Source organism: Lontra canadensis, unplaced genomic scaffold (genome assembly GCF_010015895.1).
Source record: "Lontra canadensis isolate GAN:19392208 unplaced genomic scaffold, GSC_riverotter_1.0 scaffold37, whole genome shotgun sequence".
Lineage (NCBI taxonomy): Eukaryota > Metazoa > Chordata > Mammalia > Carnivora > Mustelidae > Lontra > Lontra canadensis.
Window position 1 is genome coordinate 763400 of NW_022631031.1, and position 16808 is coordinate 780207.

Below are 16808 nucleotides of genomic sequence, written 5' to 3' on the forward strand. Positions count from 1 at the left end.
GAAACGACAGGAGTGTTGGTATCACACTTGGGTTCAAATTGCAGCTTCACCTTGTGCATTAGTACAGTGTTCAAACTTAAGTCATTTAACCTTGAAACCTTAGTTTTGTGATGGCAGATGAGGTTGATAATGTATAGCAGGATTTGGATAGTATTCTGTGCTTATTATGCACTTAGTAAATTACCTTTATTTCCATTTTGACTAGAGTTTGACTTCAAAGTTTTCACAATCTTTTTTATATGGGTAAAAATATTCTATTGAGATGAACTCAAAATATAAGTATGCTGAGAATGGCTCATATGGGAGATATAACCTCTCCTGTGCTTTCCAACCATTTGGAATACAAAGCCTCTTTTTAAAATTCCAAACTTGTAGAACTAGTCAGTTCAGTGAGAAATTTAAGTTTTTTTCATTAATACCTTGCACATAGGAATATTTTATCATGAGAAATGTTCTTAATGTTCAAATTATCCCACCTGTTTAGAAAAAAATCGTAGGCATATGTATGAATAAATCTAAACTTGAATGCTATATAAAATATGGTCATTTTTTTCATTTGCACACCTATTTCATCTCTAATATTTTATTTTGTAAATAAAATTTAGACACATTATTTTGAACAAGCCAGGTACCACAAAAACAGAATAGGTTTGGAATATGATCTAATATATTTAAAAATGAATTACATATTTTTTTAAACATAGAACTGTTTTGACAAATTCCAGTTACTTTAATACTTTGTATAGTAACATGCACTTAAGATCTGTAAACACTTAATAGAATCACAGTATTTGGTTTGATAAACTAAGTAGTCAAAACTGTATCTTTTCAATCTAATTGATAAATTAACTTTTTCTTCTATGTTACAGGAAAACCACCAAAGTTTTAAGTAGCATTTTAAGAACAAATGAATTGAAGATAAAGAATTATTTGTTTTCTATTTTGGACACCTGCAAATGAAGTGGATCTAGTAACAATAACTGTAATGGACTGTGACAATTCAGTTTATTTTTAATTTTGATGGTTGGGTATTTGGTTTCTCCTAAAATGAGAAATATTTTAAACTATAAAGAATTTTCTAATCAGTTTCAGCTTTGCAAGGCAGTTTCCTGCATAAATTGGGAAGTAACACTGGAAAGTAAGAATTTGGTTAGTAGGGAAGGCTGTATTTATAATTTGCATGCTACTTGCAATTTTTTGTTTTTCATCTCTTGTAATAATGGAATGGAAATGTAAGCTGTAAAGATTCTCAAATATAAAGTATTTGCTATGATGTATATATGGTACATAATTTCTTGTTGCTTCTAAAGTTGGCTTTTGTTCTGTTTTCCACTAATTTCATACCAGCACTCTGAAAGGATCTTTACAATCTCTCCAGAGGCTTAAAATGACCCAGGATGTCAATGCATAGTTCTCAATGACAGGAAGGAGAATATTTTAACAGGCATTTCTTTGGTCTCTAAGTTTTTGATAAAATTGTTCAATATTCATGATTACTAGCAGAGAGTGACCATTTGGAAACAATGAAATTCAAGGTGAAAAATAGCTGCTACTTGTTGTCTCTAATCAGACTCCATGAACAGAAGAAGTTAGGCAATTGCAAATTAATACTGATTTTTTTTCCAAAAGAGGAAAGATTTAGGCAAGTAATTGAGGTACATTAAGTTTCAATTCTTTAATTTCTTATGACAAGAACATGTATGGATGAAGAATTTGGGGGCTAAGATTTTAGCTCCTAGAAATTTTATATAATAAATCTCCTGCATTTTGTCACTCTGGACGTTACTATTGAAAAAAAGAGTTTCTTCCAGCATAGTGTCAAAAAAAATTGCTGATATAAAGGTAAGTGTAAACTCTCCCTAATTCTATTCTCAGAAATCCCCAGGTCTACGGGCAAAGCGTTCAAGACCCTCATTTGCCAGAAAGTTTATCATAAACTGAATTCTGAACTCCTAAAACCAGTACCTTTTTCTTCACTGGTCTTTGGGCTTTTTACCTGGATTCAAGCTTTAGTCCATGGTAGGCTTCCCATCTTGGTCTTTTAGTACACTACTTTTCATTACTTCGCTTCCCAGGGGGGAAAAAAATACACTAAAACCATAAATTTCCTGGTTACTTAAAAATGATACATTTAAACCTCTAGGGCGCAGATTTACTTTTTGTCCTGTTTTCCCTTTATATTATTATAGGTTCCAGTGTGTATATACATACACACACACACACACACATAACAATTTATGTATAATTTGTATAAGAGCTGAGGTCAGTATTACCATAATTAAATTGGTTTATTATTTGCCTGTTCTCAAAGGTTTGGTTTTTTTTTTTTGGACTCTAGTTTAAAAAAATGATAAAAGAACTTATTCTAGTTTGGAATCTAAAGAGCTCTTCCACTCAGCACTGTCACTGAGGGCAGAAATCTTTTTAAAGTCATACCACCATGGTACTTTTCAAACTGCCTCACACTTAAGAGACTTAGGTACTTTCTGAATCTAATACTGAAATATGTTTTGATTGGCTATAATTTGTATTTTTTGAAACCATTCATAACCAACCTTTTCAAAGAGTTTTATGTCAAAAGTCACTGTATATAATCAGAGTGAGACTGCAAAGTCTGTTTTATTATCTGTTTGCCTTTGTACATATGTATAGCTTGTTTGAGTAATCATTGTACATCTCCATTAATGTTCTCTGCTTTGTATATAAATTAAAAGAGTTGAGCCAGGTGTTGTTTCATAGTGTTTGTCATCTTTAGAAATGACTATATATGTGTGTGTGTCTGTGTGTATATGTCAAAATTTACTGCCCTTGTCTTGTAGAAGTTATGAAAAAAATAGATGGATGAGGACTGAGGCGTATACAAAGGTATAACTTATGATAGAAGCTAATTTGAGAAAATTTTAGGTCAAATTTTATATTTAAAAATATAATTTAGTTCAATCTGAGTTTTCCAACAGTAAAAAAAAAAAAAAAATTGCCTTACAGTTTTTCCTTGAAGACCTGTGGTTTCAAAGGAATTTGGATTATAGAATAACAGAGAAACAGACTTAATATGCACTGGATTTTTATTAGCAGCATTTATCAGAATAGATTTTATTAAAACTATATGAGCCTGTATAGCAAAGTGTACTAGGTACACAGAACACACCAACTGTTCTGGTGAAATTAGAATTGTCATTCTAGTGTTAAAACTGGAAAAGGTTTTCTGTCCAGTATCTTACCTGGGAAGAGGGAATGCTCTTAAAATTTTGTGCTTGTTTTGTATTTCTTCATTTACTTAGGTTAAAATTTTATTATTTAACTATTTGAAATTATTATTTAAATGCAAATGTCTATTTTCCAGAAGTAAATTAGTCCTCTGGCTCATATGCCAAAAAATTTGAATCAAATTTTCTCAAAGTAAAATTCTATTTTTTTTGATTTGTTGAACTTACATATAATTATGATGCTATAATAAATGATATAATGGTGTTACAGTACCAAATGGTACCCTATCACAGAATTGTTCATTTGTGAAAAACCAGTTTATAACATGATAGGTATATAGAGTCTATAGATTACAGCCAAGACTATTGTATGCTCATGTATTAACTTTTTTTTTTTTTTTTTTTTTTTTTAGCTTAAACAATAGAAAGGTATTTTCTCACAGTTCTAGAGCCTGGAAGTCCAAGATCAAGGTGCTAGCAAGGCTGAATTCTTCTGAGGCCTCTTCTGGCTTGCTGTTGGTATCTTCTTACTGTGTCCTCACGTGGCCTTTTCTTTGTGTACCTTCTTTCGCTCTCTCTGCACGTAAGGACACCATTTTGGGTCACATATTAGCTTTTTCAGTAAAGTGAATACTTACAAGATCATGAATTGGTAATGGAGTGAGCACTACCAAAGAATAAACTTCACAGAAAATCAGTTACTTAAAAATGACAAAACACTGATTTAACCTTGATAGTTTATGACAAATCTACAAAAGCTATCCTATGAAGTGATACTCTAAAAGTTCCCACTTCAATTATTTTTTATCATTTCTTTTTCACACTTTTTTTCCTTTATGTGTACACTTTTTTCACATATTAAGATTCTGCCACTGAAGGGTTTAGGTTACAATGTAGCAAAACAGCAAAGACAGAATAGTGAACTTCAAAAATTTAGGTAAACTTCACATAAAAGAGAAGACATTTTAGAAGAGTGCACATCTTAAATATATTAAACAAAAGTACAGAGTAGATTAGTAACTGCAGAGAATTTTCTAATTCACATTTTCAATAAGAATACTTGTTTTGCACTTGGAACCATAAAATGTCTAGGAACATCTAGTTGTTCAGGATCCACCATGAAGCTGAAAAGAGAAAAACAACTATTATTAAATGAAAATAATTGCCAGGGCTAAGTTAGTCAAGGTGTAATCATTCTTAGACTATTTTCTCCCACCTTTAGTCTGCATAATTATCTTTCAAGTTAGTCACTATTTACTATTTGAACCAAGATTGAACTCTTCCTATGCAATATTTGTACCAGGTCTTTTGGCACTTGGTCATACTTTGTTATGTATGAATGGAGCTTATCTTGGCAATGAGATTGTAAATGCCCTGAAGATGAAATCATATTGTTTTAATCCTCCCAGTACTAGCAGCAGTTTGGGAATGTAAGATACTTTTATATAACAATTTTGGAAAGATTGGGTAGAAGCAACTGGATGTGTTTTAAATATAGTGTATCTATGTTGTAAGGTTGAAAATGTTTTCCCCAGTGAATATAAATATCCCAAAGTCAAATCTATAGCAATGAAGTAAGATTGATGGAATGCTGTGAGAAACAGACAAATAGAAAGGTCTGACATTTGCAAAGCTATTTAAGAAATATACTAGTTGGTAATAGGATCTTAACTTTCATGTGTATCTTCTTTTCTCGTAGCCACAGGCCTCTCTCATTTGCCAAGGGATATTCTGCTCCACAGACTGAATTCTTTATATTTTGGTCTGGGTATTTTATGATGGCTAGTGGGCCTGTTTGGCTATACTTCAGTATGCCTCATTTGAATGATTTTGATATTTGAGAGTCCATAGCAATATATTTCTTAAGATGTTTCTTCAGTAAACCACTTAGAAACTTAATAAAAAAGCAGTCTTACCAGAAATCGTAATTTGTGAGTTAAATTAAAAATACAAACCTACCCATCTCTTTATAATAGGTATTTTTTTTCAGATTTTTATTTTAGGTCTAAATATGTACAGCTGAAAATGCTTTTGTTTTTATTTTTAACCTTCATATCCATATAACAAACAAAATTCAGTAACCATAAGACTGGTTACTAAAAATATTAGTAGAAAACTCAAAAAATAAAAATATTAGTAGAAAACTCAAAAAATAAAAATATTAGAAGTCATATGGCCATTAAAACTTTAAATAATATTTATAAGCTAATTCCAGGTGTTTGTCCAGGGGTGTGTCTGCTGTTGCAATTTATAAAACTTCCACATTCAAACAAAGAAAAGGATGCAATGCCCCAAGTAGATATTAAAAATCTTGAGGGAGATTTAGAAATCAGACCTATCTTTTCTTTTTGTTCTTCCAAACTTCAGGGGTCACTGCTGAAATTAGATGTGATACGGAAATTAATGCAAAATAGGTTAACAAAAAAGGCATTGAACTGTACTGAATTTGGGTTCTGAGAATAAGAATTGATCCAGTATTATTTGTGCCCAACTTTTCTCTCCCAAATTAGGGAATGCTCTGAGAGAGAAAGAGAACAGAAAAATTTCAGCCATATTCATGGCTTTCTTATTTGAGTATTAAGTCTGAGATATAAGCAAGGGAAATTCTGTAAGTCCATAAACGTGTTCTTAAGATCTAGAGTAAGTATATACCTAAAGCTCGGGCAGAGATGGTAGGCTGCTGACTGGAAAACATTCACACCTGATCTCCCCCATCTCCTTACCTACCTTCAATTCTAGAATTTACCATTTCACTTTCCATTTATTCCCTAATCCATCGAAATCTATCCTACCACTGTATTAAAACTGTTCTCTTGAACAGTGACCTCTTGTCAAATCCAGGTTTCAGTCCCATTCTCTTCAGTCCCACCCCACTACACAGGCCCCTGACAAGCACTGTGCCTTGCATGGTATTTCTCTTTCAGCTTCCTTGCTAATTGACTACTCTGACTCTCCACCTCTGAGTGGTTCCCCTCTGTCTCCTTAACAACAGAGGCTTTTCCTTCCCTTTTAAATAAAGGCATTTTCCTATGCTTTTGTCAGATAGTTGTTCTTATCTATACCCTTTCTCATTAAACCCAGGCTTCAAATATCTTGCCATGGTTAACTCCTGAAAACTGTATTGGCAAGGGAACTCTCTGGATAGCTCCTGGTTCAGATGCCTTCTCTTTCCTGGCCTAGATTATTGCCCTACCTGACCAATCTGTCACCTCTCCATGATATCCACCTTTCTCCCTCCTGCCAGTTACTACTGATTAGAGCATTCACTATGCCTCTCAAAAACCTTTAACGAATCCATATTACTAAGTTCAAATTCATTGTATTTTCAACCTGATTTCCTACTCTATTCTCTCTCTACATGTACCCTGTATTAGCCTTATACCTTATTCTTACCTTTGTACCAATTAGCCAAGAACATTAACATCTTACATTTGTTCATGTCTACATTTTACTTCTAGCAAAGTCTCTTCCATCTTTATTTGTCCAACTCACCTTTTAAGTTCCAACTCCAGAGTCCTCTCTGGAGGATGAAATCCTATTGTTTTAATCCTCCCAGTACTAGCAGCAGTTTGGGAATGTAAGATACTTTTACATAACAATTTTGGAAAGATTGGGTAGAAGCAACTGGTAGATTGGGTAGAAGATTGGGTAGAAGCAACTGTGTTTTAAATATAGTGTACCTATGTTGTAAGGTTGAAAATGTTTTCCCCAGTGAATATAAACATCCCAAAGTCAAATCTATAGCAATGAAGTAAGATTGATGGAATGCTGTGAGAAACAGACAAATAGAAAGGTCTGAAATTTGCAAAGCTATTTAAGAAATATACTAGTTGGTAATAGGATCTTAACTTTCATGTGTATCTTCTTTTCTCGTAGCCACAGGCCTCTCTCATTTGCCAAGGGATATTTAAAAAAAAAACAAAAAACTGTTAAAAAGCAATCCCTTCTCTAAATACACCTGCATCTTATGACACCAGTGGTAACTACTGTGTTATGCTGGAGCTCGTTTTTTTCTGCAAGCATTTGTCTTTCCTACTGAACAGTATTTTATGGGAAGGGACTGAATTTTTACTTTGCACTCTCTCTAGCTCCCAACATAATGTTTACTCAAAATTGGAACTAGCACAAGTAAAGCTAAGCATCCCAGTATCCTCAGTACCTAACCCATAAAACACTCAGTAAATATATTTAATTGGTGACTGGAAGGGTAGATGAACAAATGAATTTTGGTTCTCAATTTTCTTAAGCCACGGCTAGGTGAAACTTCTTAGACAATTTCAATTTTCTCTTTCCATTCTGCTTTCCTCCAATTACAAATAATATTTTAATAGCTATTAAAAATATTTCCAGCATAATTCTAATCTGCAATCTATGGGTCACACATTTCAAATTTATTCAGTACACTAAATTATAATATGGTAAAACATTTGAATAAATTTTTTTGGACATGACATGATTTGACTCCAAGTTTGTGAGATTACTTACTATATGTGACTAGAAAAAAATGACTAATACTAGGTTTAATATAGCCAGGAATACAAATAGGATCAACTAAGTAGTAAAGGCAATAGACTATATAGATCTATTTCCTCCCCCCCACTTTTAGATTTTAAGATCTAATAAAGAGAGCACCACTGATCAAGTTTGGGGGTAAGAAATACATCTTTTAAAAGCAAAAGACAATACAAAAGCATATAAGCACTGAAATCAGGATAATTACCAGGAACTAGCATAGTAGATGTGAGTTCTGGAGTTTCCAAGAAGTCCACGTTGCTTCTTTGGAATGTCTTGCTATAATTCGTCTGAAGGTGGCTGTATAAATAATTACAGGTTAAGGCTGTGCGCTTCTTTTATAATCTAAGTAGAGTACAACAGATCGAATTCAGTCACAGTGGCAAGGTTTTGGATGATTTGGATTAAGTGTCTGAATATAGACTTTTTATGGTTATTTGGCCTTAAAAAACAAAAAATTTCTGAAGACTTTTAAAAGTTCAATAATAAGAATATATAATAATAAGATTGTAATATGTTAATTATTATATATAAATGTAATTAATAAGAATAAGAACATTAATTCCCATGGAAAATAAAAGGAGAAAGACTTTAATTGCAGAAGGTAGCTTAAACAGAAAAAAGAATATATTGGCTGTCAGAATGATTTCAAAATAGGATAGCTAAGAGGAAAGACTATAGATTTTTCTCTCTCTAGGGGAAAAAAGATCATCTATCTCAAAGTGTAGGCCTAGAGTACAGAATTAAGTAAGTTGGCTTTAAAGCTCCCTTCTGTGTTTAAAATTCTATTGGTGTCATTATATATTATAGTTTTAAAATAGTCACAGAAATAAAACTTTTAGGTGAAATATGTATAACTAAATTTCCAGGTATTCTATTACTTTCATTACCATATTTAAAATCTTAAATATGGGCTTACTAGAGGGCTGTATTCTCTGCCATTTAAAATGAACTAGTACTATATAATCTCAATAGCAATAATTTTCTTCATCCCATTTTTCCAATTGTACGTTACCTATTTGTAATTATCTTAATTTAAAAGAGGTGTATTGGTTTAACTTTGTTGAGAAATTTGTTTAGAAAAATTAAGCCATGATGGTGTTAACTGTTATAGTTTTACTGTAAAGTAAAATGTGACAAAGTTTATGAAAAATTAGAAAGTAAAATTATTTTCTCATCCTTCCTTTTCTGTGTCCTTTGTCCTCCCAACCTCCTAGCACTTAAGACACACACGACCCATATCTAACTCTTACTTGACAGTATCAGTAAAGTGGTTATACTTCAAGAAGCATCATTACCAAAAGTATTTGTGCTTCAAGAAGAGAAGGGTTTCTAATCCATGAAATAAATTCTTAAAAGGGTGGGATTTAGGAAAACGAACATATGGGATAGATTTTGAGGTGAGGTAAAGGGAATAGAGCTTTTCCTACAAGTTCTAAAAACATCATGTATATTTCCCCCTCCTTGCCCTACCCCCCAAAAAATCCTGGTGTTACTTACCTATTCCACACACTGCTGTTCTCCCAAAACTCATAAATAATGTACCGAGATTCATTGGAAAGCTTCTGTATGGAAATACTGAAATGGAAAAGAAAATTTGTAAGTAGCCATGGGAAATTAAAGACAAGAAGCAAACCAATTTTAAAGATTCTAGTTATTTATTTTAGAGAGAGAGTGTGAGCAAGCTCAAGTGGTGGGAGAGGCAGAGGGAGAGAATCTCAAGCATGGCCCAAGCTGAGCAAGGAGCCCTACATGGGACTTGATCTATGACACTGAGATCATGACCTGAGCTGAAATCAAGAGTCAGATGCTTAACCAACAGCCACACAGGTGTCCCAAGAAGCAAACTAATTGTTCTAATTATCTCTGTATATGGTGTGAAACAATCTTACCTATTCCTATGGAAAACACCTATGGTGCCTGCATGAAAATGAAAGTTTTGTGAAGAACTGATTAGTTCGATATGTCTGTATTGTTTGACATAATTTTTAAATTTTCTGGTTTGGTATCATGAAAATCATCTCAGTATATTATAGACATGAATATCTGTTGTCTTATGGTTCCAAAAAATGTTGAACGCGTACATTTGTACTTGACCTCAAGTTCAGCTCTTTGAATTTATCCTGTCTGCCTCCATATAGCTCTTTCCAAATTCCTGGCCTTATCCCATCCTTGGATTGACTGCTGCAAGTTTTCTGGTTTCTCAGTGCCCATGGTTCGTTCTCTCTCTCTCTCTCTCACACACACACACACACACACACACACACACACACTTCTGGTTTGCCGGGGCCCACTGGCTTCCTCTCTCTCTCTCACACGTACACATGTAAGCGCGTGCGCGCGCGCGCACACACACACACACACGCACACCTCAATTTTCTCTCCAACTTTGAGAGTCCAATTCTAGCCATAATTGTCATTTTTTTGTTTGTTTGCTTTTCCAATTTAGGACAGACAGATTTGTCCCTTGCAACTCTCTGACCAGCCTGAGAGTGGCTAAAAGGCTATGTGATGTGTTTTGGAGGAGCTGGATTGGGGGGTCTGCTGAAAAGACACATTGGGATGAAGTCTGGATTTAATCTTGGAGCAATGAAGAACCACTGAAGGGTTTAAAACAGAGAGATATCAGGGTTAGAGGTGGGTTTTAAAAGATCCTGGTGGTGGTGTGAGTTATCCCATGGGGAACAATAATACAACACAGGAAGAAAAGCTAGAAAGGTGGTGAAATTGCTTGGTGAGTAATAACAAAGACCCAAATTAAGGTAGAAAGGAGGAGGGGACAGATTCATAAACTTATGGGAGGATGGGAGACAAATACAAAGATGTCTTTAAAAAATTAATTCCAGGGACTTCCAGGGAAGATGGCAGATTATGAGGACTCTAAATTCATCGTCCCACAGATAGAACTAGATGATAGCCACCTCCGTGTAAGTAACTCAGAAAATGACCCATAGACTGGCAGAACAGATTCTCCATAGCTAAGTATAGAGAAGAGACCACATCTAACAGGATAAGACTACTATTGGGTGCTCCATGGACTACTGGACTGCTGGCAGAGGGGAGGGACACATAGGGGTAGAGAAGAGGGAGAAACAGACCTCACAGTGGGAAGCCTGCATGGGGAAGATGAATTTGCCTTTGAAAATAAGAAAGGCCAAATTTCATGAATTCTTACAGTCAGTGGGTCTTAAAACCTAGAACTTTAAAAATCAGCAGGATTGGCTCTGGGAGAGCCTGGAGAGATTCATTTTCTCTTAAGGAGCACAACAAACAGGCCCATGAAGATACAGCAAAGGAGCAGCAGTTTGAAAAAATGCCTGAACTATACTTGTTTACTAACTTCAGGGCATGTGCTGGAGAGGCAGGGATCCTTGGCAGACTTCTCCAGGAACACAGGAACAAGCAGGTGCCATTTCCCTCCCTTGTTCTCCAGTATAAACATAGTTATCTGTGGGAACCAGAGCAGCAAGGACAATCCCTACATAACTTGCTAATACTGTGCATCTTGCCCAGCAACCCCTCCACCCCAACCCCACATCCTGCACTTAGGCGGATCCATCCTCTCCAACTTGGCCTGTCTTTATTCTGGTGGCTGCAGGCCTCTCCTACAGCAGACCAGGACAAAATTTGCTCACATCACATATCCAGCCCCTGTGCACTTCAGCAGATCTGCCCCCCCACCCTGGGGTGGAGCCCATCCCAAGCAAAGCCATAAGCTTGGCTGTGTACAAGCAGCTCTGCCGGAGGCCAGCACCACTCCCAAGGTGATGTCTGCCCCTGGGAAAGGGGGCAAGAATCCCATACACACCAGTCCAGCTCCAGCTCCAGCAGTGTGCTGAGGGCAGACATCTGGTCTGACTGCAGGCCCTGCTCAGCAATGAACAAATACTTCTCAGGAGACAAAAGAGTGAAAGTGCCCTGAGTTCAGTGTTACTATATTTCTGGCAAATGCCTGGTCTGACTCAAGCCCAAGGTGGCCCAAGACTGGCTCACTAACAGCACAAGGACCAAACCAGAGCTGACAACAGGCAAAGAGAGCCAGTGCGATGACTGGACTGAAGGAAAAGTGGCTCAGTCACAACAGCAGGATGCATTCAACACAAACAGGACACACCCGTGAAGTGCCAGGTTCTGGTGAACAGGGGCCACTGCACTGCAGGACACTATAGGACTTCTTTTTCATAGGGTCACTACTTTCAGGAGCAGAAGAGCTGACTTTCCTAATACATAGAAACAGAGACAAATGAGATGAAGGAACACATCCACATGGAAGAATAGGACAAAATCACAGCCAGAGACCTAACTGAAATGGAGATAATATGCCTGAAGGAGAATGTAAAGTACTGACCATAAACTCAGTGGATATGAGAAAAGAGTGGAGGACATCGGTGAGACCCTTAACCATGAGACAAAAAACATAAAAAAAATAGAGATGAACTCAATAAATGAAATAAAAATATACTAGATGGAATAAAGAGACTACAGGAAACAGAAAAACAGTGAGTTGGAGGATAGAGTAATGGAAAGCAATCAAGGTGAACAGGAGAAAGAGAAAAAAATGATACAAAATGAATATAGACTTAGGGATCTTAGCAACACCATCAAGTTTACTAACATTCACATTATAAGGATCTCCGAAGGAGAAGAGCGGAAACGGAAGAAAATTTATTTGAATAATAAACTGAAAACTTTCTGAGTCTAGAGAAGGAAACAGATATCTAGATCCAAAAAGCACAGAAAGATCCTAATGAAATCAACCCAAGAAGGTCCACACCACGACACATAATTAAAATGGCAAAAAATAGAGATAGAGATTTTAAAAGCAGCAAGAAACCACACAAGGCTATCAGCTGATTTTTCAGCAAAAAGGTTGCAGGCCGGAAAGGAGTGGTGTGATACACTCAAAATGCTGAAATGGAGGAATTACAGAAGATGGCAGAGAAGTAGCAGGCTGAGATGACGTCAGGTAGCAAGAGATCAGCTAGATAGCTTATCAAACCATTGTGAACACCTATAAATCCCACGGGAGATTGAAGAGAACAACAATTCCAAAAACAGAAAATCAACCACTTTCTGAAAGGTAGGACCGACAGAGAAGTGAATCCAAAGCGACGGAAAGATAGACCACGGGGGGAGGGGCCGGCTCCCGGCAAGCAGCGGAGCAACGGAGCACAAAATCAGGACTTTTAAAAGTCTGCTCCACTGAGTGACATCGCTCCAGAGACTAAATGCGGGTGAAGACCATGCAGGGTCAGCGTGGCCCCAGGTCCCGTGGGGGCACAGAAGGATCTGGGGTGTCTGAGTGTCGCAGAGCTCACAGGTCTTAGAGCGGGGAAGCTGGCTACAGAGAGCTGAGGAGTGAGCTCTCAGCTCGGGTTTACCTTCAACCGGTTGCAGGCTTGATCAGCTCAGAGTGCGGCCGGAGGCCAGGGTGACGGGAGTGATTGAGCGCTTTTTCTCTGAGGGCGCACTAAGGAGTGGGGCCCTGAGCTCTCTGCTCCTCCGAGCCAGAGACTGGGAGGCCGCCATCTTCATTCCCGTCCTCCGGACTCTACGGAAAGCGCTCAGGGAACAAAAGCTCCTGAAAGCAAACCCGAGCGGATTACTCAGCCTGGCCCCTGGTAAGGGCGGTGCAATTCCGCCTCCAGCAAAGACACTTGAGAATCACTACAACAGCCCCCCACCCCAGAAGATCAACAAGAAATCCAGCCAAGACCAAGTTCACTTACCAAGGAGAGCAGCAGAATTCCAGAGGAGGAGAAAGCAAAGCATGGAATTCATGGCTTTCTCCCCATGATTCTTTAGTCTTGCAGTTAATTAATTTTTTAAATTTTATTTTTTTTCTGCTGCTAATTTTTTTTAAACTTTTACCCTTTCCTCTTTTAATGTTTTTAACTAGTTTATCTTAACAATACCTTTCATAAAAAAATAATCTTTTTTGAACCTTTATTATATTTTAACCTTCATTGTATCTAACTTCATTTTTTGTATACACATAGGGTTTTTCCTTCTAAAAAATTTGGGGTACAACTTCTTCTAATAGATCAAAATATACCCTGAACCTAGCTGCAGGCTTGTTCTAGTCTCCAGCCCGAGCAAATTCTCTCCACTTTCTTTTTCTTAATTCTCCCAACCAACTTAATCAACTTTTTAGAAATTAAAAAAAAATTTTTTTTCATCTTTATGGGTATATTCCATCCCTTCATTGTGTTTACCCTTATATATGTTTTTTATTCTTTAAAATTTTGTGAGGTAGTTTCTTCTAAGACCCAAAATACTCCCAAAATTAAGTGGGTGACCCTATTCTACTCACCGTCTAATACATATATATATATATTTTTTTTTCTTTGTTTTCTTGTTTTAATTTTTTTTTTTCTGAACTTCTTTTTATCCCCTTTCTCCCCCCCCCCCACAATTTGGGGTTTCTTCTGATTTGGTTAAAGCACATTTTCCTGGGGTCTTTGCCCCCTTTTAGTATTTTATTTGCTCCTTCATATAGTCTTATCTGGACAAAATGACAAGGCCAAAAAACTCACCACCAAAAAAAAGAACAAAAGGCAGTACCGAAGGCTAGGGACCTAATCAATACAGACATTGGTAATATGCCAGATCTAGAGTTCAGAATGACGATTTTCAAGGTTCTAGCCGGGCTCGAAAAAGGCATAGAAGATATTAGAGAAACGCTCTCTGGAGAGATAAAAGCCCTTTCTAGAGAAATAAAAGAACTAAAATCCAACCAAGTTGAAATCAAAAAAGCTATTAATGAGGTGCAATCAAAAATGGAGGCTCTTACTGCTAGGACAAATGAGGCAGAAGAAAGAATTAGTGATATAGAAGACCAAATGACAGACAATAAAGAAGCTGAGCAAAAGAGGGACAAAGAGCTACTGGACCATGAGGGGAGAATTTGAGAAATAAGTGACACCATAAGATGAAACAATATTAGAATAATTGGGATTCCAGAAGAAGAAGAGAGAGAGAGGGGAGCAGAAGGTATATTGGAGAGAATTATTGGAGAGAATTTCCTTAGTATGGCAAAGGGAACAAGCATCAAAACCAGGAGGTGCAGAGAATCCCCCTCAAAATCAATAAGAATAGGTCCACACCCCATCACCTAAGAGTAAAATTTACAAGTCTTAGTGACAAAGAGAAAATCCTGAAAGCAGCCCGGGTAAAGAAGTCTGTAACATACAATGGTAAAAATATTAGATTGGCAGCAGACTTATCCACAGAGACCTGGCAGGCCAGAAAGAGCTGGCATGATATATTCAGAGAACTAAACGAGAAAAACATGCAGCCAAGAATACTATATCCAGCTAGGCTATCATTGAGAATAGAAGGAGAGATAAAAAGCTTCCAGGACAAACAAAAACTGAAAGAATTTGCAAACACCAAACCAGCTCTACAGGAAATATTGAAAAGGGTCCTCTAAGCAAAGAGAGACCCTAAAACTAGTAGATCAGAAAGGAACAGAGACAATATACAGTAACAGTCACCTTACAGGCAATACACTGGCACTAAACTCATATCTCTCAATAGTTACCCTGAATGTAAATGGGCTAAATGCCCCAATCAAAAGACACAGGGTAGCAGAATGGATAAAAAACCAAAACCCATCAATATGCTGCCTACAAGAAACTCATTTTAGACCCAAAGAAACCTCCAGATTTAAAGTGAGGGGGTGAAAAACAATTTACCATGCTAATGGACATCAGAAGAAAGCTGGGGTGGCAATCCTTAGATCAATCAGATTTTAAGCCAAAGATTATAATAACAGATGAGGAAGGACTGTATCATACTCAAAGGGTCTGTCCAACAAGAAGATCTAACAATTTTAAATATCTATGCCTCTAACATGGGAGCAGCCAACTATATAAACCAATTAATAACAAAATCAAAGAAACACATCAACAATAATACAATAATAGTAGGGGACTTTAACACTTCCCTCACTGAAATGGACAGATCATCCAAGCAAAAGATCACAAGGAAATAAAGGCCTTAAATGACACACTGGACCAGATGGACAGCACAGATATATTCAGAACATTCGATCCCAAAGCAACAAAATACACATTCTTCTTTAGTGCACATGGAACATTCTCCAGAATAGATCACATCCTGGGTCATAAATCAGGTCTCAACTGGTATCAAAAGACTAGGATCATTCCCTGCATATTTTCAGAGCACAATGCTCTGAACTACAACTCAATCACAAGAGGAAAGTTGGAAAAAAACCAAATACATGGAGACCCAAAAACAGCATCTTTCTAAAGAATGAATGGGTCAACCAGGAAATTAAAGAATAGAAAAAATTCATGGAAACAAATGAAAATGAAAACATAACGGTTCAAAATCTGTGGGACACAGGAAAGTCAGTCCTGAGAGGAAAATATATAGCGGTACAAGCCTTTCTCAAGAAACAAGAAAGGTCTCAAATACACAACGTAACCCTACACCTAAAGGAGCTAAAGAAAGAACAACAAAGAAAGCCTAAACCCAGCAGGAGAAGAGAAATTATAAAGATCAGAGCAGAAATCAATGAAATAGAAACCAAAAAAAAAAAAAAAAATAGAACAAATCAAAAAAACTAGGAGCTGGATCTTTGAAAGAATTAATAAGATTGATAAACGCCTGGCCAGAATTATCAAAAAGAAAAGAGAAAGGGCCCAAATAAAATCATGAATGAAAGAGGAGAGATCAAAACCAACACCAAAGAAATACAAACAATTATAAGAACATACTATGAGAAACTCTATGCCAACAAATTTGACAATCTGGAAGAAATGGATGCATTCCTAGAGACATATAAACTACCACAACTGAACCAGGAAGAAATAGAAAGCCTGAACAGACCCATAACCAGTAAGGAGATTGAAACAGTCATCAAAAATCTCCAAACAAACAAAAGCCCAGGGCCAGATGGCTTCCCGGGGGAATTCTACCAAACATTTAAAGAATTAATTCCTATTCTCCTGAAACTGTTCCAAAAAGTAGAAATGGAAGGAAAACTTCCAAAGTCATTTTATGAGGCCAGCATCACTTTGATCCCAAAACCAGACAAGGATCCCATCAAAAAAGAAAACTACA

At 36.5% G+C, this 16808-nt stretch overlaps 2 protein-coding genes across 2 annotated transcripts in view; one reads left to right on the top strand and one right to left on the bottom strand.

Annotated features, from left to right (window-relative positions):
- CUNH8orf88 (chromosome unknown C8orf88 homolog) overlaps nucleotides 1-1277 on the top strand; it is a 40806-nt gene extending 39529 nt beyond the window's left edge. Inside the window, exon 6 of the mRNA XM_032869067.1 lies at nucleotides 870-1277. Within this exon, the coding sequence (XP_032724958.1) occupies nucleotides 870-893 (24 nt within the window). The 3' untranslated portion in view covers nucleotides 894-1277. The remainder of the gene's footprint in view (nucleotides 1-869) is intronic.
- A 2341-nt stretch (nucleotides 1278-3618) lies between these two features.
- Nucleotides 3619-16808, bottom strand: part of NECAB1 (N-terminal EF-hand calcium binding protein 1) — a 192228-nt gene continuing 179038 nt past the window's right edge. The window contains exons 11-13 of the mRNA XM_032869069.1: nucleotides 9219-9296; nucleotides 7927-8018; nucleotides 3619-4330 (exon numbers count right to left, since the gene is read on the bottom strand). Coding sequence (XP_032724960.1) covers nucleotides 4305-4330; nucleotides 7927-8018; nucleotides 9219-9296 — 196 coding nt within the window. The 3' untranslated portion in view covers nucleotides 3619-4304. The remainder of the gene's footprint in view (nucleotides 4331-7926; nucleotides 8019-9218; nucleotides 9297-16808) is intronic.